This window comes from Chenopodium album, chromosome 11 (assembly GCF_948465745.1).
Source record: "Chenopodium album chromosome 11, dcCheAlbu1.1, whole genome shotgun sequence".
NCBI lineage: Eukaryota > Viridiplantae > Streptophyta > Magnoliopsida > Caryophyllales > Amaranthaceae > Chenopodium > Chenopodium album.
Window position 1 is genome coordinate 47,418,245 of NC_137844.1, and position 21,241 is coordinate 47,439,485.

Here is a 21,241-nt window from a genome sequence, read left to right on the forward strand (position 1 = left end):
ACGCTTCGATCAAATAAAAAGCAAAAAAAGAAAAAAAAAAACAAAAAGTGGAATAAGACACGTAGCAAGCTGTATGTAAAAGTTCGTGTTATTATTGACATTGATTTTCCGTCAAAAAAAAAATAAAAATAAATAAATGGGTGAAATTCAAAATACTTTTATGATAATTCTAATCCGTCTCACATTAGAATATTAAAAAATGCGTAATGCTATACATAGCCCTTAGGGCTATATATAAGCAATAAAAATACTATGCTCGTATGTAAAATGAAAAAAAAATAGCCATTAGGTGGGCCCACTTGACAGAAAAATGGCCGGAATCAGACAATGGGTGGTGAATTCTAACTTTAATTTTTTTATGGGTGGTTATCTATTCAATTAACTATTATTAAAAGAAAACGTTGCTGACATCATACACCCTCTCCCTATCCTATGGGTCGCAAACTCATTAAACATTTTCCCGCCATTTTGTTGTTTGATGTAATTAATTTATTTATTTTTCATTTTTTTAATGTTTATTTTTTTTTAAAAAAAAACTACGCTTTATATGTATAATCTTCTATTAACTATTACTAAAACAAAACAAAACGTTGTTGATGTCATTACTGTCCACATGTCACTCACATAATAAATTTTTTCCCGCCTAAATGCAAGGATGATGTCATTTTATATATTTTATTTTTTAATTTTCTTAGGAGCTACCATATTTAACAATTTTAAAATTTGAATATTAGAAGCTTCTACATATCAATTTATCTTTAAAAAATGAAATAATTGTAAATATCACACTATAAAATTTCAAATATTTTTGTACAAAGGTGCATAATTCTTATTTATATTATCCATTTTTTTTTATATAAAATGTACAAATTATAAAAACAAGTTTTATATAAATGGTGCATTGCATAGATTCTAAGTCTAAAAAATTAAAAAAAAGGATGGTTATTTCAAAATAGGGTGATTATTTCAAAAAAAAAAAATCATTTAAAAAAAGGAAAAATTGTCAAGAATAATATGACCTTTGGCGTGTCTTCTAAAAATAAAACCACCTTTTGATTATTCCGGAATAAAACGACCTTTGACATGCATCTTCTATAAATAGAACGTGACCGGTTGGTAACCTGTTTCATAGGTTAACCGGACACGTGCCTTATTATAATTGGTAGATTTTTTTTTTTTTTTTTTACAATTTTCTTATTAGAAAAATTTATTTTAGGAAAATTTGTTAAAAACAACCTTTTAAAGTTACCATTTTATTTAAAACAACCTTTTAAAAAAAATTTGTTACTTCAGACCACATTATAAATTTTTTTTGTCAAAGACAACCTAATATTACTTTCTGACATTGACTCTATTTTTTCCGGTGTTCACCACGAGAGTGCAAGGCACGTGACCTCTTATCTCGCTTAATACACCCATTTTACCTATAAATCACTCTAATTAAAAAATTTAAAACCCCTCATCTCTCTCATTCAATTTTGGAGACAAATAACACTAATACCCTCTGCAATTTTTCTCTGCTGCAACTTCCATTAATCAAGAGTTTGAAATACAGTAAGAAAGTTGTTTTCATTTTTTTTCCGTTATCGTTTTGTTATCGTTTTTTTTCACTTTTTTTTTTTCTTTTTTTTTACATATTCTGCCATGGTTAAAGATAAAGGAAAGAAGAATGTTGCGTCATCTTAGCAATAGGGATACCACAAGTGCATTTGATATCCTTCGGAAAAACCACGGCTGCTGCATAATTGACAAATCGTTCGTCAATTAATTCAATTTCAAAAAATTTGGGGAAAAAAGCCCTAATTTTCTAAAACACCCATTAAACAAAAAAGAAACAAAAAATTAAAGAACGATAAGAACAATACCAGATTCGAAATTGATGAATTGCTTGGTTGAAAACTTGAAATAGCAGATTTAGTTAGCTTTTGGAGGAATAAACCTTGAATTTTTTTTCACGAAATTGAGGAATGAGTGAGATGAGGGGTTTTAATTAGAGTAATTTGGAAGGAAAATGGGTGGATTAAGCAAAGAATAGGTCACGTGCCTCGCACATTTGTAGTCAAACCGGAAAAAAGAAGTCAATGCCAGAAAGTAGTATTAGGCTGTCTTTGACAAATTTTTTTTTTAATATGGTCTGAAATAGCAAAAATAATAATTTAAAAGGTTGTTTTTTATAAAGTGGTAGCTTTAAAATGTTGTTTCTAACAGAATTTCCATCATTTTTTTTTGTTTAAAAAAAAAACAAAAAAACAACTAACAGCCCCCCTCCCTCCCCGAACAACCCCAACCCCTCTTCAAGTGTTCCGTCACCACCACCCCATCGTCGCCGTAACCTTCACGAAGCTAGCCCCTCGTCGACCACCACTCGCGAACCCAACCCCTCGCGAACACAACCTCGTCGACCACTACCTCTCTCCTTGGAATTCGCACCAACCTAGCCCCCGCTAACGAGATCATCTCCCTCCTTCGAACTCCCACGCCGACCACTTCTCCTTAGGATGATTTTGGGAATTGGGGGTGCTTTTAACAAGCTGGAGGGGTGGGATGGTTTAATTCAACTGCAAAACTCACTGATTTTCGACGCCATATCTTTGCTGCTGTCAACAGGGCTAGTTGCGGAGTGGGTGTTGGGGCGTATGGCTTGTCAGGCTATTGGGAAGCAGGTTGGAGTGGAGAATGGGAGATGAGGTGGTGGAGAGGAGATAAGGTGGTGGTGGGGAGGGGATTCTGGTGGTTGACGGGGAGGTTAAGGGGAGAGGAGGAGAGAGAAAGAGGTTTTTTTAATTTAATTTGTTTTTTTAGAATAATATAAAAAATCCTAACCAATCACTGTACAACATGTGTTCGTTATTAACTTTTTAAATAGGTTAACGATTTTTTATTCTATTTTGAACAGATGTATGTTAAAGGTCGTTTTATTTCGAAATAATCAAAAAAATCGTTTTATTTTTGAAAGACCGCTCAAAGGTCATTTTATTTTTGACAATTTTTCCTAAAAATAAAACCTACAACATTTTGACGTTAAAAACGAAAACAAATCCCTCTTAAAAAAAACCAAAAGCAAAACAAAATCAAACAATTCTCCAACCACGGACTGACGGACCTAAAGCTCACCGAAGAAAACACTAGTAGATCTTCCCCGAACGCCACCTCAAACAGAGGACGCCTGCGCTGCCACGTTATCCACTTCCTTCCGAAGACTGTAGAAGGCGAACAACAGAAGGAAGCACCAGTTGCACTGAGATTATTATTATTATTATTTTTTTTTTCAATTCCAAAAATGGGAATTCATGGTATAATCGAAGTTGTTCATTTTTTCCTCTCTAATTTTCGATTTCAAGCAATTACTGATTTCAATGTTAATTTGTTGTATTAGGGGAAAAGAGTCGACCTGGAAAAAAGCAGAAATCATCTAAGGTTCTTCCCCAATTCATTTTATTGATTTAATTTATATTATTTCCTAAATGGGGTTTTTGAATTTTATCTATTTTTTGTATTCCTTTGATAGGATGATCATCATAGAATGACTGAAGATGGCAATGCTTACTTTGCCGCCGAAGATTTTGACGATGATCACAATCCCGAAGGTGGGTTTTCATTTCCTTGTTTGATTTTCTATATTGTTTCAATTACAATATTTATCACGGCAATATTGGTATGATGTACAAATGTAACTTCCAGCAAGTTAGAATTTTAAGATGAATGTGAATTGTCGAGTATAACTATATCTATATATTAATGATTTTATGAGGTGGGTTTTTGTCCTCCGTTACTGAAATTGCTAGAATCGGTTGAATTTATGAAGGTGAGCCTAAGAAGAGAGACTTCACCAAGCTGGAACTCAAGCCTGATCATTTGAATCGCCCCTTGTGGGCTTGTGCTGATGGGCGAATTTTTCTTGAAACATTTTCGCCTTTGTATAAGCAAGCTTACGATTTCCTCATTGCAATTGCGGAACCAGTTTGCAGGTATACCATTCATCTTTTTAGGATATTGATTTTTTTAGTTGATTCTTTTGCCTAATAATTTCCAAATTCCAACCGAACCAAACAAACTACAAAATAAAAATTATACAGTATTTCGTATCGAACAAACCAACAATTGATCTTTCTGCGGAGCCAAATGGAAAAAATTATCCATATTAAATTTGACTACATTGAATGGTGTAGTGACATTCACCTCCATAATATGACTTGCTGTTGATTTTTGCTTGTTTTCAGGCCGGAATCAATGCACGAGTACAACTTGACACCACACTCATTGTATGCTGCTGTTTCTGTTGGTCTGGAAACAGAAACAATCATAACAGTCTTAAATAAGTTGTCCAAGACTAAGCTCCCGAAAGAAATGATTGACTTTATACATGGGTCCACTGCAAATTATGGTAAAGTCAAGCTTGTGCTAAAGAAGAATCGGTACTTTATCGAATCTCCATTTCCAGAGGTATGCTATCTATTGAAATCGCATGATTCATTTTGTGTTTGCTTATCCTATATCTTATACTAGTTTTGTGGCTTGTGTAGGTATTGAAAAAATTACTCAAGGATGAAGTTATTGGCAAGGCTAGGATTTCCACAGAGGTACGAATCCTTCATTTAGTCAGTTAATTTTTACATGTTGATGTCTTGTTTGTTGGGTATTCATTTAAAACTTTCCTAAATACTTCCTATAATTCAAGTCCTTCAATGGAGGCTCATGTTGGAGGGTGGTGGTGTTTTGCTCATTTAGATGTTGAATCTGGTTTGTCTTATGTCTTGCTTTACATAGTTGTTTAAAGTAGTTCCAATTGTAATATCAATGAAAAAGAATATGGAATTAGTTGCAATCTTTTGCAAAAGTGTTTGAGATGGTCTTGCTGCCTCCCTAGAAATGGTGAAGATGAAATTCGTTATTATGATGTATACCTCTTACTTCACTAAACAGTGCATTATGTGGTTCTCCTTTATAGGTTGCTCAAGGAGCAGATGGATTTACCGTCAGTAAATCATTGAGTGAGATGGGAGGTGGTCATGATGATTTGCTTACTGAAGCTGAGTTAGCAGCTGCAGCTGAGGAGAAAGATACTCATGCATTTGAAATTGACCCTGCTCAGGTAAACTGTAATACGGAGTAGTAATTTATTATCTGGATTTTTATCATAACATAATGCTTCCCTTTGATATTGTTAGTTTCTTCATTTTTATCTCCTTTCTATACATGGTTCATATTTTGAGACAAACTACGTTGTATGGCAAAACAAGCTGCCCCCCACTCCTTTGGTATATCACCCTCCATTGCTGCCCCCTCCCTTGAATCTTCCCTTTGTGTACTTGCTAATGCAAATAACTCAATTCTTATACACCTTAATTTCCCTATTTGCATTTGCTTCTTAGCTACATTAAGATAATATTGTAGCAAGTTGGGATAATATTAGGTTCGGGATTTCAAAGCTGGTTGTTCTGCTACTTAATTTACTGTACACTATTTCCTCAAAAATTGCACTTAAAAGCTTGTTGTAACAAACAGTTAAACTTATACATTTAGTAGAAGAATTGTTGCTAGATTTGCTAGTTTTGCCAAAAAGCCAATTGTTCCTTTTAATGTAACAATTAGATTGGACTTCATTGGTACATACTAGAATTGCTAGAATTGCAATTATGTTAATCTGTCATAACTCATAACTACATACTGATACGCGACGTCTGGATTTGTTATAATTCTGTAGATTTTCCTTATCTGGACTTTTTTATAGGTTGAAAATGTAAAGCAGCAATGCTTGCCAAATGCTCTTAATTATCCAATGTTGGAAGAATATGATTTCAGAAATGATACGGTGAGTCATTTTAACATAAGTAAGACTTTTTATTTTTATTTTATTTATATATACACAAGACCCTTCTCCAAAGTACTTGTTTAGCTGACATGGGAGCATCATTCTCTCATTTAGGCTGTCAATGGATTAAGGTTCCTTTTCATATCATTGGGTAATGACTTGAGTGTGAATGAGATCAATTAGGTGGCTCTTTCTAATAGCTTTGCACATGGCTTTGAGCATGACTGGCCTTAATGCAGTTTGAGGGTTGTAATTTGATTAAAGAAAATGGGAACATCATATAGTTTTTCGGGGCTTAAAAATTATAATGGGATACTTAGATTTCACATAAAGTTGTAGATGGTAGGTTGTTGTGCAAGTTTCAGCCTTGAAAAAGGAATTCCCTTTCTTCATTTATGATTTGAAGGTGAGCTTGAGAGCTTTGGAGCGAGTGGTCTTATCTGCAATTCAAATGATAAAAGAAGAAGGTGAAAATAGCATTTAAAGCAGTAGGACAAAGTCTTTTCTATTCAATGTGATAACAAAATTAGCAATTCTTTAAATTTGGAAGCAAAATCCCAAAACTGTAGCCCAAAGTAACCCTCCCTTTGGGTCTTATTTTGTGCCACATATGTATAGTTAGTAGGAATGGTCCGCCTATAGTTACCTTGTGCTCAGTATAGGGAAGATTTGGACTTAATTTACCACAATGATCTAATACTCTGTTGAAAATTGCAGGTCAATCCTGATCTCGACATGGAGTTGAAGCCTCTCGCACAACCACGACCCTACCAGGAAAAGAGTCTCAGTAAAATGTTTGGGAATGGTAAAGCCTTTGTGGTTTGTGTGCTTATGATATAGAGATGGATGATGAGGTCTAGATCGATATCTTGCAGTTGGGGTTTATCTGTTTTATTCAGGAAGAATTTGTCTTTAGTTTGTCAAATACTTATTAATTGTGTTTTATGCTATAATTTACAGGTAGAGCAAGATCTGGTATCATTGTGTTGCCATGTGGTGCTGGAAAGTCTCTAGTTGGTGTATCAGCAGCATGCCGTATAAAGAAGAGCTGCCTTTGTCTGGCCACAAATGCTGTATCAGTGGACCAATGGGCATTTCAGTTCAAACTTTGGTCCACTATAAGAGACGAGCACATATGCCGTTTCACTTCTGACAGTAAAGAGAGGTTCCGTGGGAATGTTGGAGTAGTTGTGACAACATACAACATGGTTGCTTTTGGTGGTAAACGTTCTGAAGAATCTGAGAAGATTATTGAAGAAATAAGAAATAGAGAATGGGGATTACTTCTCATGGATGAGGTAACTATTTTTGTTGAAGGACCTTGGGCATTTTAGTGTGATAATGTCCTTGAAGTTGAAGGGAAACATGTCTAACTTCCCCTTTTTTTAATTTGATGTTGCATAGGTGCATGTCGTTCCTGCTCACATGTTTCGGAAAGTTATCAGCATTACAAAATCACATTGCAAACTTGGGCTTACTGGTATTTACTTTTGCTACGTTTTTATTCAGGCAATTTATGTGTTGAGTCTATTTGTCGACCATATATTAGTTTAAGTAGTGACACTTGTTTTTTTTTTTAAACAGCTACACTTGTGAGAGAGGATGAGAGAATTACTGATCTGAACTTCCTTATCGGTCCCAAACTGTACGAAGCCAATTGGCTGGATTTGGTTAAGGGTGGCTTTATTGCAAATGTACAGTGTGCTGAAGTTTGGTGCCCAATGACAAAGGAGTTCTTTACCGAATATTTGAAGAAAGAAAATTCCAAGAAAAAGCAGGTCTGTGAGATTGTTTTACTTATTGACTGTTGGTGTTTTCTAGAGATTCATTTTTCGTTTTTTTCCCACTGTTGTTCTTTCCACTTGATTCTGGATTCCTGAGACTGGTATTGCTTTCCACTATCATGTAAACTATTGTTAACTTACGTTCTCTTTAACCTGAGTTTCGGTAGTGGTTCTTTTTTCTCATTGGCTCCATAGCATTTCTATCTCAGAGGTAACTACTGATAAATGGTGATTGAGTATTAGCCACAGCATGCTTATACTATTTTATTGACTAATGCATTTCTTAAAATCAAATTTTTGAATATGATTGGACTATATTGTAGAGGTGGGAACATAATAAATTCAGCATGAGAAATATCTCTCTAAATCAAAGGAACTAAATTTGTTCACTGTCACAAATAGATATAGGTCAAACTTGACAAACTATACGTATAATTCCTTGTGGGCCAGTAGATATCAAAACAGTGTTAAGGATGCAATAATGGAGGCTTTCAGAAAACATCTTTCTTATCATCCTGAAAGAAAGAATAATCAAGAACTCAGTATACACAAATATCATTGATACAAACATAAGTCCTATTAGGCCCTATTCTCTTCAACTGATTATTCCTAAAATGAAATTAATTTTTACTGACATAAGTCCTAAGTCAAATTTGAGGAACTTTAGTTTACAGTCAGTTATACTATCTTGTGTTTAATTTGTGATAAGAAAGGCAGCTCAACTTTTCCCTTATCTCTATTCCATTTTTGATAACAAGAAGCAAAAGTACTTGAAGGAATGTAATCAAAGGAAAATGTATCTTCTAAAATATAGGAGTTCAAAAAGAACAAGTAAATACTATATAGCTGAAAACATCAAATTCTTGTAAGCAAGAATTATAAGCATAAATATTTCTTAAAAACTAAAGGAGGGATATAGTAATTCTCAGTGTTACCTGATTAACCAGTTTGATATTCGGTGTGGGTTCAAAATTACAGCACTAGATCTGGCTATAGCAAAAGACCCCCATATAAATTGGGCCAGAAACTTCCAATTTGCTAGTAAAATTCGCCTTTTTCTGTTCACGGTTTTCGAGGGGTGGGTAGACTTGGGTTGCACGAGTTATCCTTGTATAGACCTTGTTAATAGTTATTAAAAACAAAAAATGGAATTTAAGTTCAATACTTTTTTAACAAATAATGAATAGCTTAATGTAAACTTCACTTGTATTGGTAGATTAAGTGTAGAGCTATTTTTTCCCGAACAAATTAAAAGTATATTACTAATGCTGTACATTTCACAATCATAAATCTCCTGTCTTGTATGTGCTCCACTCATTATAATGCTGCATGTTCCTGGCAGCTCTGCTCTCCTTCAACTTAATATTTGGTTTACTTCCCCAGTCCCCCCTTTCTCTTTGATATCATATCCTTTTCAGTCCCTCGACTCCCTCCACTTGCTTTCTTTGAAGAAAAGAAAATTAAAAGAATAATAATATTATTATTGCAAGATACAAATTCTGCTGTATAACATACCTCTGTGTGTATGTATTTGTAGTTACTTACCCTGCTTTAATTATTTTGAAAATTCAGTGTTTAATTGCTATTTGGAATAATTTCAGGCATTATACGTGATGAACCCTAACAAGTTTAGAGCATGTGAATTCTTAATTCGATTTCACGAGCGGGAGCGTGGTGACAAAATAATTGTTTTCGCTGATAATCTTTTTGCTCTCACCGAGTATGCAATGAAGCTTAGGAAACCTATGATTTATGGTGCTACCAGGTATTGCTGGTCACTTGTACAAATGCATTTTGTCTACTTTGGTGATCTCCTAGTTGTGCTTATGTTTATTTATTTATTTGGAAGCCATGTTGAGAGGACAAAAATTCTAGAGGCCTTCAAAACTTCTAAAGATGTGAACACAATATTTCTCTCTAAGGTATGAAGCATAAATTCTAATTATTTAATCTTATTCAGATGATTCTCATCAGATCATAAATACTGTGTACACTATATGATACATTGTTTTGTTGTATACTTGTATTAAGGCATATAGTATAGACCTTTGGCTTTTGTAAAGGTGGTTATGCATTTGTACATATAATTTATGATGTTATCTTTCCCTCATCATATTAATATGCTGTTATTCCAATTGCATGCATTCTCATGTTCGAATTTAATTCTAATTTTCTGAACAATATACATTGTTATCATTTATGGAGACGAAAACAATAATTCAGCCTTACCTATAATGTCTATAAACATGGATGACATTAAATGAAAAAGAAAATTTTGTGGATGGAAGGGGTTAATGAAATAAGTCGCAAAAATAAAGAGAAGGGTAGTTGGAGGGAGGTAGTTACTTTAGTTAACATAGGGACTGATAAAGAAATCTTAATTTATTGATGGAAAAAATGTAAAGTGTTTGGGTACCAAACAAAGGAAAATGTTAGTTAAAAAACTTGTTGGTTAGTTTTCTGCAAAATTAGATGTTGCTTTTCTTGTGTATCCATCATAATAATGTTTGCCAATTTCACTTAATTTTTGGCAAAGAAATATCCTGTCAATGAAATTGAGGTGGTTTATTTATGTGGATTTTAAAATTCTTCCATCAATCCGACCAAGTAATAACAAATACAAGTATCTTAAAATCTTGCTTTTGTTTTTAGTTTGGGAACTTCACTATCGGCGAAATCCTAAATTGCTATCATAATAGACCAAAATGTGGAAATATTGCTCAAGATAATCCCTATTCCTCATATGTCTTTCTGCTACTCTGTGTAGCTTTGCAGGAGAAAATACATTAGATGAGATCATGTTACATAAATATATGCTCAAATATTTTTGATACTCAATTGTGAAAGCATTGATGGAGATGTCTAGGGAATCTTTTTGGGTGTAATTAAGGATAGTCTGATAAACCTTTAAGATCATAATGAATGATGATTGCCAGTTGCAAAAAGGGGAGTTATAATAACATCGTTGTGTCATTTTTATAAAAAGGAAGGCTTGATTTTTTTATACATCTTTGAATGTTAAAGAAACTGTTTCTTTTGCACACAGTAGATTCTTCAATTATGTGATATCAGATGTGTAACAATATTTTGGAGAAGTAGAAGAATTTGTAGTTCATCCAACTCTTTTAAGTGAAAATCTGTGAGACTTCTGTTTTAAGAGTTGATTTAAAGATGGGACTATAATTAACTAAATGTAGGTGAGAAATGTGTAAGAAAGGCTTATGATTTGTGGCTTTAGAGAAGTAGAATAATTTGTAGTTCATCCAACTCCTTTCTATTGTAACCCAAACAAAATTCTACCACACTTTTAAATCATCTTGTCTCCACCGAATGAACATCTGTGAGACTTTTGTTTTAAGAATTGATTTTTTAGATGGGACTATAATTGGCTAAAAGGTAGGTGAGAAAAGTTTAAGAGTGGCTTAATTTTTTGTGGCTTTATAATTTCGTAACTAACTTTAAGTATCAGATCTGTGTCATTTAGATGAAGAGATTCATTATATTAGACTTTTTTGCTAGCTGGTTGAGTTTAACCTGGCATGATAAATTTATCTTTCTTTTTTGGATTGGTTTTCTTGACAAAACTTGTAGCGTGTTGCGTAACTTTGCCTTGTGCATGCATGAGAATGGTAATTTATGACCTTTTTTGTGATGCTATTTTTCCCCCAATATTCTTATCTTAATAGCTAAGATACATTTACTGATTGTATTAAGTGGTATTTTATGACTGCATGATGTACCATCTCCAAATCATTGGTGCTGTTTTGAGGGCTATTTGGATCTCTTCTCTCGTGATTCGTTTTATTTACTGCCAATGATTTATTTGTGCTGTTACGTTATTTATACATTAGAAGCTAATATTTTGTTCCTGTGATGCTCAGGTCGGTGATAACTCAATCGATATACCGGAAGCAAATGTGATAATTCAGATTTCATCACATGCTGGTTCAAGGCGTCAAGAAGCTCAACGTCTCGGTCGTATTCTTAGAGCAAAGGTGTGTGCTTTCTCCTGGTTGTGTCACCAAAATTTCCTTTTCATGGTATAGATCTGTTTGTGTGGGAATTGTATTACTTGTGTTCAAGAAATACAAAGGGAAAACACTCAGGTTGTACAGCCTGAAGAGGGTGCTTCAATTATATGTTACTGTTCTTGTGAGTTTTTTTTTTTTTTTTTTCCTCAGCTTTACTCCTTATTGATGGGAAGAGAAAAAAAATGTTATTTGTTAAACTATCCGAGGTATGCCCGAGGTTACTGAAATGAAATACAGGGACATTTCTTACTTTGCTAAGCATACAACGAACAAGAACTTGCTCTAAGAGCAATAGTCGTCTGAGCAACCTTATTTTGATCTTGCACCTGCTTCGAAATCCCCTTATGATTCTTGCTTAGCAAAAGTGAGCCAGTGATATCTGCTAGCGAAAACACACTGGTTTCTGTTTCTTGCACTGAAGAATTTATTTTTATTTGTAAGAGTTGGGCCGGGGTGAAACTGTACGCTTAGCAAACATGGATCCGTCCCTGCCGGATATTGAGCAGAACAACAAAAATCAAAGTCATTGTTAGTATATTAGACTATAGGCCCATGGGACTCAAGTTGGTTACCTTGCCGAGAATTATCACCAGTAATCTCTAAGAACACGGGGACACCTATATGAAACGGTATACTTTATATTTGTATTTCTGTCATGTTCAACATCCAAAGAATTAACTGAAATTGTTGCCCAGGTCTCAGAATTCAATATTATATTAGCACTGGGAAAATGCTTTTTCTAATTCTGGTTTCTCTACAACTAGTAAAGAAGGATGAAGACTAATTTGACTGCTAGCAATTTGTCCATATCTGTATACTTTTTCTTACCTGGGTTCATATTAATACAGTTATGGGGGTTTCTTTTAAAGGATCTTATTTTTTTTTATTTCAAATTAGTTAGCTGCTATCTATTCTTTTTTTTTTTTTTTGGTTAAATAACTGCTGTCTATTCACTTGACCATTATCTCTCTCTAGCTCTCCTCCCCCCCTCCCCCCCCCCCCCCCCCCCTTATTCTTCTTTTTTTTTTTTTAATATTTTTTCTTTAATTGATAGGGTCGGCTTGAAGACAGGATGGCTGGGGGTAAGGAAGAGTATAATGCCTTTTTCTATTCACTTGTATCTACTGACACACAGGTACTGTGCATGTGATTGGTAAAGCAACTTTTTTTGGGACATTCTATTCACTTTAATGATATTTTTATATTCTTTCTCAATATTTTCTCTTAAATGTAGGAGATGTATTACTCAACTAAAAGGCAGCAGTTTTTGATTGACCAAGGTTACAGCTTTAAGGTACAATCTTGTATTTTTCTGGATTCTGGCTAGATCTTTGCAGTCAACATATGGTGCTCTTAAGTGATCATATGAAGGTGTTTTTGATGTTTATCAGCTGTCATTACTCTCATTAGATAGTCTGATGTTTAAAGAGTAAAGCAAGTAGCAAACAGCTGCTGGCTGCAGTTATGCTGTTTTATCCTTTTTCTTTTAACAAGTTACTATAAATGGATTTAACATCTCAGGGTTTGTTTGGCATCGCTGTGGTTTTCTGTTTTTTGGTTTTTTGTTTTTCAAACTCATATGATATATGTCATATAATGAAACAAAAGTTAAGTAAACTTATTAAAATCATGATAATTTTGAAAACTGACAACTAGAAAAGTGGAAATACCTTTTTCTTGTTTCCTGTTTTTGGTTTTTTGTTTTCGAAAAAACAAAAAACAAAAAACAAAAAACAATGCCAAATAAGCCCTTATTTATTGATTTTGCTTGTGATTGTGGTTCAGAATAACGTAGAGAAATGTTTTATGATGGTGTAGCTTCAATTCATTTTAATGTTTGACTGGCATCTAGTCTGAAATCAGCCTTGACAATTGACTAGACTCTTTCTCTATCTTTTTTATTCTTTACTAAATTTACTTTGAGAATTGAAACTAGTCTGGAGTTGAGGTCGTATTTGTTTTCTGGCGCAACTTGGATACTTGCGTGTTCTTTTTGGATCTTGCTGGTTTTCTGTTCTTTATAGGCTGATTGGAAACAAGTTTTACTCAAATTAGTTTGCATGGTGCTAGTTATTGATATATATGCCATGTAGCGTATATACATTTTTACTAGAATAACCATTTTCCACTATGAAGAATTGTTTTTTCTGCTTGAATATGACCCTTTTAATCTGCAGCCTCTTGCTATCATCCAAATGAGTTTAATTCTATACAAATGTGTTCAGTGGTATGATGAGGGCTCATTTCTGGTACAGGTAATTACAAGTTTACCTCCTCCTGATTGTGGGTCAGAACTCAGCTATAGCTCGGTTCAGGAGCAGATAGATCTCCTGAGGAAGGTATATTACCAACATCTGGCTGCATTCTTTTTTTTTTTCCCTCCAGAAAAATGTTTTCTGTCTATTCCTCCATGACTCAAATCAAGAATATCTATTTTTAACTGTTATTACATTAGCGTTAAGTTTTGGTGATGAAACTGATGCTCCTTTGATAAGAATAAAATAGTTCCCACCGGAAAAAGCCAAAAAGGTGGTTGATGCTGTATTACTTTGATTTGATTCTGTATTTATAAGAGAGCATGTGTAATGGACTGAGTTCGGTCACCCAGTAAAATCAATGTAACCGCAAGGATTTCTGATTTTTAACTAGCAAATTAATAAAGGTGAAAGCTTTAAATTGATTGATATTGGTGGAAGGGGTTACAAACGATAATCTTATAGCTTAAGGCTATCAATCTTCGATAGTGAGTTTAGCTCACAACTCTCCAATAATGGCTTTAGGCCATAACTCAGTGTGTAAGTTATGGCCTAAAGCCATTATTGGAGAGTTGTGAGCTAAACTCACTATCGAAGATTGATAGCCTTAAGCTATAAGATTATCGTTTGTAACCCCTTCCACCAATATCAATCAATTTAAAGCTTTCACCTTTATTAATTTGCTAGTTAAAAATCAGAAATCCTTGTGGATACATTGATTTTACTGGGTGACCGAACTCAGTCCATTACAGCATGATTTAGCAGCTCTTGGTTAGGCCACCTGTCCCGTCGGTCTTTGTAATGGAAGTCACATTTGTTAATAAAAGCTAATGTTAATTAGTTTGGTGGTACACCACACAAGATGCTGCTGAAAAGAGAATCTTTTATAGTGTCTGATTTCATGTTCTTGTGACAGGTGCTGACTGCTGGGGATGACGCTGTTGGTCTGGAGATGTTGGAAGAAGATGCTGATGAGTTAGCCCTTATGAAAGCACGTCGCACCTCAGGATCTATGAGTGTCATGTCGGGTGCTAATGGGATGGTTTACATGGAGTACAAGTAAGAATATCTGGCTTTTAAAGGCTATGCTTATTAACCAATCTTAGGCTGAAGAAATTTGCATATGTTCTCCGCAATTTGCTTGTTGCTCAACATTTTTAGACTTGTAGTCAACCATTCCGCTATCATTGATAAATACATGTACGAGATCTTATTCCTCTTTAAGACCAGCATTCCTATGCTTTTAGGTCCCACCGACAGGCTGTCTGCTAGTAATTATTTTTTGCATCCATGTTCATTGTGATTTGGCATCTGGTTTCTTCTGTAGATTAAACAAAATCTTAACCCCAGAGGTTAATGCATGCATGTATTTTGAGAAATACTGTTGGCGTACCCTGACTTATATGCTGACCATCTACTATGCAGTACTGGACATAAGAGAGGACATGTGAAGAGCAAGCCCAAGGATCCATCCAAACGGCATTATCTTTTCAAGAAGCGTTTCACATAGAGAATTCCTGTCCATAGTCTTACATGATGATGGTTGAGCAGCTGGAAAGTTATGGATTTGTTGATTAAAGCTGGAGCTCATTGTTACCAGGCAATACCTTTCTCATACGAAGATGAGCTCTTTCGCCTCTTTGCTGTACAATCCCTCAAAGAAGAAAAATATTTGCACTGGGGGTTAGAGAAGCTTTCCATCGTTTCATTTCAGAACACCAGCCACATAATATGAACAGATTGTTAATCTGAAGGTATATGCATTAGTAAAGAACCTGTTCAAAGCTCATATGCAAGGGAATAAATCAATTCAAAAGTTGTATTTGAATTTTGTAGATCAAATCGTTATCCACATGCAACAACACTATACTTCACAATTTCAACTAACACTTGTGTATAGGCCCAACTTTGCCTCTGCTTTAAGCAAATATGAAAAAATTACCTGAGTGCTTCAATTTTATTTATTTTATTGTACTTTAGCTACTATTATTACGGAGTACTCCCTCTATCCTTTTATTACATGCCTATTTCTCATTTTGGACGGGAATTAAGAAAGTTAAAGATTCCTTAAAACTAATAATTGGGAGTATAAATATGCATGTGGGGGTTAGAGAGAGATAGAGAGAAAGAAAAAGTGGTTGGGAATTAGGAGAGAGAAATTATTGGGAATTGATGTTAAAGTACAAAAAGAAAAAAAAAGAGTGACAAATCATCAAAAAGAGAATAATATTGTAAAAAAGTACAACCTATAAATAGAAACAGGCACTTAATTTTGGTCTGGTTAACCCAAAAAGGAATACAGGCGTGTAATAAAGGGACGGAGGGAGTATTATTTTTTGAAAGCATGCTTCAATCTTTCATCAATGTTTAAGCGTAGAACTTGGGTATCATATATTATCAACAACGAAAATGAAAATAATCAGTTGTTAGGATGCGCTAAGGTAAGGTCAAATTAATTTCAATTACATAGTAGGATTAATATAAATGAGTTTAATAAGGTCTAATAAGTTCACATAAATTCAGTTTATATAGTATAAGTTTAGGTCTAATGAAGTGAAGGGAATACACCCTAAGTATAAAGAATTATTTGATGTCCTTTACAATACATTCTACATAACTCTTTAAATTCCTCATAAAAAAAAAAAAAAGGAAGTTTACTTTTAACAAACCGAGTGTTAACCTTTTGCCGAATGACTTTAGCAGGGCAAGGTAATTAAATTCCTATATTTTGTGGGAATTAAAAATTCCTAGGAGGTTCACATTATGCGTCGTACTTCAGGTTCACAACAATATTTTATAAACTCCCTCCGTCCCATTATATAGTTCCCCCTGTTTTCCTATTTTGGAGAGCCAAAATATTGTTCTTGTTTCTATTTTGGATAATATGTAAAGATCATTATACCCTCACTTTTTTTTAACTTTATTCATTGTATTTCCTACATTACCCTTGAATTTTGCACATGCCTTGTACTTTTCTCCACTTTCTCTCTCTAACTTTTGTCTATAATTGTACTTTTCATTTTTATTAATTAATGTACTACAAAAATTATATTATAGGACAAAGGGAGTATGTATTTTTGGTGTTTTAGAAAGCCACAAGTGACAAAACGATCCTAGGATCACTTAATAGTGGGAAGAAAACTCTAACCATTTAAGCTATCCTTCACTTACTCGAATCTTTATATTATTATTATAATCTATTTAAATATTAATGTGAACATATTCAGACAAATTTTCTCAATATAACGATAACTTTTATTATGAAATATATAGAGATTAGAGGATTAAGAGAAGAAGGTAAGAGAGGTAGAATTACTACTTGTATATATTTAGACCTGGCAAATGGGTCGTTCGGGTCGGGCCTGGGTTGGGTCACTTTCGGGTCAGCTAACATTCGGGTCGGGTCGATTCGTGTTTTGGATCAATTTCGGGTCAGGAATCGGGTCCAGTTCGGGTCGGGTCAATTTCGGGTTGGGTCAATTTCGAGTCAAGTATGTTCGGGTCATATTTAGGTCAGGTCAAAATCTGGTCGGGTCATGTTCGGGTTGTTTCATTTGTGAATCAAGCTCAAATCAATAATTTTATACGCAATATATATTTTGTTATTGTTATAACAAACACTACCAATTCAGTTTATGAGGTTATCTACGATTAAAGATGAACAATTTGAGTTCTTTTTGGTACAAGACATTTTAAGTTCAATTATAAGGTAATTTTAGTTCAGGACATTTCCGGTATCGGGTTTGTTCGGGTCAATTTCGGGTATCGGGTTTGTTCGGGTCAATTTCGGGTATCGGGTCTGTTCGGGTCGAATAATTCGGGTCAATTTCGGGTCGGGTCAACTTCGGGTCGGGTCACGGGTGTCGGGTCAGGATCGGGTCAACTCCATTTCGGGTCGAGTATGGGTCGGGTCGGGTTAATTTCGGGTCAATGTTTTTGGGTCAATTTCGGGTTATTGGTCGGGTCATCGGGTCTGGGTCAGGATTGCCAGGTCTATTAATATATTACTCTTGGTAATATATTTGTGTGATTCATACAAGTGAACTTGCATGAGAGTGAAAACTACTATTACATTGTGGGCTACAAACATAGATGATGGCAATAAGGTTGGCTACTATATTATATGCCATGAAGACATTAGGAGTGTAGACATTCACACTATACTTGATGATCAAATTATTTATTTACAAGCTACGAGACACACGCTACGCGTGTACACTATAGGAAATTTATTAATTTACTCATAATATTGTTATTGTGGATTTTTTCGAAAATCAATACTTACATAAACTTTAAATCTAAGAACGAAAAAAAATTTGTCAATAGGACATCTACTCCACTTCGTGTACCTCAATTAACCTTAAAAAATATTATTGATCGTTGAGTTTTTATATAAAAGATTGAAAACTATAAAGTAAACATCTACGGTAATAGTACGTATATAGATTAGATAGATGTATAATTTTTCCTTTTATTTTTTTAATAAATTTTAAGGTTTTTTTTTTTCTTTGTAACGTAGATTTTTTTGAGGGAACTATATTGGTATTAATTTTTTTTTTTTTTAATAAAATCATGATATAGTTATCTTTCAACAAAGTTTAACGTGGTTTTTTTCAATAAAAAAAAAAGTAAATGTGGTTTGTGGTTAGTTACATTTTTTATTTATTTATGAAAAGTAGATAATGTTGGTTTGTTTTTAGTGATAATAATTCTGGTTTGTGGGTAGTTAGTTTTTAGTTTTGTTTTTTTTTTTATTTGAAAGAATAGATATTTTTTTTAATTTTTTATGAATGAATTTTTTTTCATTTTTTTAAAAAAAAATATTAATTAATGAATAAGTAATTATGTAAATTGAGAAGGGCATTTTGAGGAAAGATAAATTTATCACCCAAAAGACCCTTTCTCTTTTATATAGCTGTATAGATTTATTTTTTAAAATAATAATCAAATTAATTAACTCTCAACAATTTCAATATTTTAAGGTAATTTTTACCGGTTTTATAATAATTTAATGAAAATCTAACTTCATAAGGAATTTGTGATTTCGTGATACATCTAATATATTGTTAAGAGTTAATTAATTTAGTCAAGGTGTGAATGTCCACACTCCAATTTCTTCATTGCATTTAATGTAGTAGCCAACCCTAATTGCCACCCTCTAATGTTATAGCCCACAATGTAATAGTGGTTCTTACTACTATAAATAGCCATGCAATTTCACTTGTATGAGGCACAAAAATATTACCAAGAGTAATACATAAAAGTAGTAATACTTCTCTTATTACCTTCTTCTCTTAATCCTCTAATTTCTATATATTTCATAACACGTTATCAGCACCATCTTCAATCAGGTATACTTATACCGATTATCCAATTTTTACAAAAATTCAATTTCTTTCACAAAATATATTTTGAGGAGTATGCTCTATAGTTGCCCATATGGGATCCTCTATACCAGAAACTCACATTATATTTTTCCACAAAATTACTATACATAATTAGCCATGTTGATAAAAATGAGGATATCAATACATACCTTATTTATGATACTTAGTTTGGTAACTCTCATGCATGGTTATAGAAAGTAATATATAATTACTTTTGCATGTGGAAATATTTGTTGTATGCATGTTAATAGAGTAAATTTCATGGTCACACAAATCATGTTCATACTTACTTACTTGTGCATAATTACTAAAATGAAAAAAAAATGATGCAGCCTTTATATTTATTTAATTTTTAGATTACACACTTTTTATGTTTCTTTCAGTTTTCGAACCCTTGACCTCATGAATAGATTAGGGTTCTCGGACCACTACGGCTTGCATCCCAGTGTGATACTTATTTACGTTTGTAAATATTAATAGTTTGATTACGATTATTTTACCAGTCTACTAGAACATTGTATGATATTTTTACAGTTGTGTAAAGCTGAAACGGATAATTTACCCCCTATAAAAGGCGGATTACACCCCCCTTATTTCACCATACAAACCTTATCCCCTCCTTAAACTTTACCCAAATTATCTCCTCTTCTTCTTCCTCCATTTACTCCGGCCACACACCATGTTCCCTGTCGACAACCGACAACCACCACACCCCTTTACCTTTGAAGAAGATTTAAGGAAATTAAAACTATACTTAGTTTTAATTATGGCCCTAGTAGTTTTATTAATGGCAATGATGATTTTCATCATTTTACATAAGTAGTGCTCGGTTTTTCGACAAAGGGAATTCATGCATGTAATCTCCGTAGTACTTCAAGTTTTTTTTTTGTCTTCTAGGTAGATTATAAGTGCATTTTGTTATAATAAATGTTCCTTTTGTCTTATCATTAATGTATGTCATTAATATTATTATTATTGTTGTTGTTGTTGTCGGTGATATAGTAATAGTAGTAGTATTTATTGTTATTGTTATTATTATCATTGTTATTGTTATATTTGTTATTGTCGTTGTTTAACTAAAGTAATTATCATGTTTAATTTTAGTTTAACTTTATGTAAATCATAATAATAACCCAAAGGGGAGAAGCAAATATGTTTTAAATGGATTATTATTATGATTATAATTTGATTACTTTAATTATCACTTGCTTAATTGGCTTAATAATAATTACCTATTTGATTGTAGTTAAAATGGGAGACTTGATGAAAAGACAATTTGACGTATTAGACTTGTCCGGACATAATTATCTTGAATGGACAGTTGATGCCCAAATGAATTTGAAGGCTCAGGGATTGGAACATACAATCAAAGAAATTACCATCCCATGAAACGAAAAAGATGCCCCTGCTCAAGTTAAAGTTCCAACTGATCAAGAGAAAGCAAAAGCTATAGTTCTCTTAAGGCATCATTTACATAACAGTTTAAAAACTGAGTATTTAATGGTGGAAAATCCCAAAGAACTATGGGATAGCCTGAAAGGAAGATATGACCACCATAAAAGGGTACTCCTTCCTTCAGCACAGTTTGAGTGGACAAACCTAAGATTTCAGGACTTTAAATCTGTCAGTGATTATAATTCATCACTATATAAAATCGTATCAATATTGAGATATTGTGATCAACCAGTCACTGAAGTGCAAATGATAGAGAAAACACTCTCTACATTCCATACTAACAACATTGTATTGCAACAGCAATACCGTGAAAGAGACTTTGCAAAATATTCTGAGCTTATTTCTACATTATTGGTTGCTGAAAAGAATAATGATCTTCTGTTGAAGAATCACAACCTAAGACCAACTGGGTCTCAAGCATTCAATGAAACAAATGCTGTAGAAAGCTCAAATCCACCCGAGACAAATGTTGCTCATAGAGGTGGACGTGGAAAATATAATAACCGTGGCAGAGGTC

General features: G+C 33.6%; 1 protein-coding gene across 2 annotated transcripts; it reads left to right on the forward strand.

The window, feature by feature from the left end:
- Positions 1-2,813: 2,813 nt before the first annotated feature.
- Positions 2,814-15,842, forward strand: LOC145567640 (general transcription and DNA repair factor IIH helicase/translocase subunit XPB1). Of its 2 annotated transcripts, XM_081626969.1 has the most exons (20): positions 2,814-3,293; positions 3,377-3,417; positions 3,509-3,587; positions 3,806-3,968; positions 4,221-4,443; positions 4,524-4,580; positions 4,949-5,092; positions 5,732-5,812; positions 6,530-6,617; positions 6,773-7,110; positions 7,217-7,292; positions 7,397-7,590; positions 9,198-9,361; positions 9,446-9,518; positions 11,478-11,591; positions 12,682-12,762; positions 12,862-12,921; positions 13,883-13,966; positions 14,799-14,941; positions 15,308-15,842. In XM_081626969.1, exons 1-20 carry the CDS (start codon positions 3,281-3,283, stop codon positions 15,390-15,392), a joined length of 2,301 nt encoding a protein of 766 aa, XP_081483095.1. In that variant the 5' UTR covers positions 2,814-3,280; the 3' UTR covers positions 15,393-15,842. The 2 variants fall into 2 exon arrangements, with proteins under 2 accessions (XP_081483095.1, XP_081483096.1); XM_081626970.1 differs by lacking the exon at positions 5,732-5,812 and having other exon boundaries at positions 2,816-3,293.
- The last annotated feature ends 5,399 nt before the right edge of the window (positions 15,843-21,241 follow it).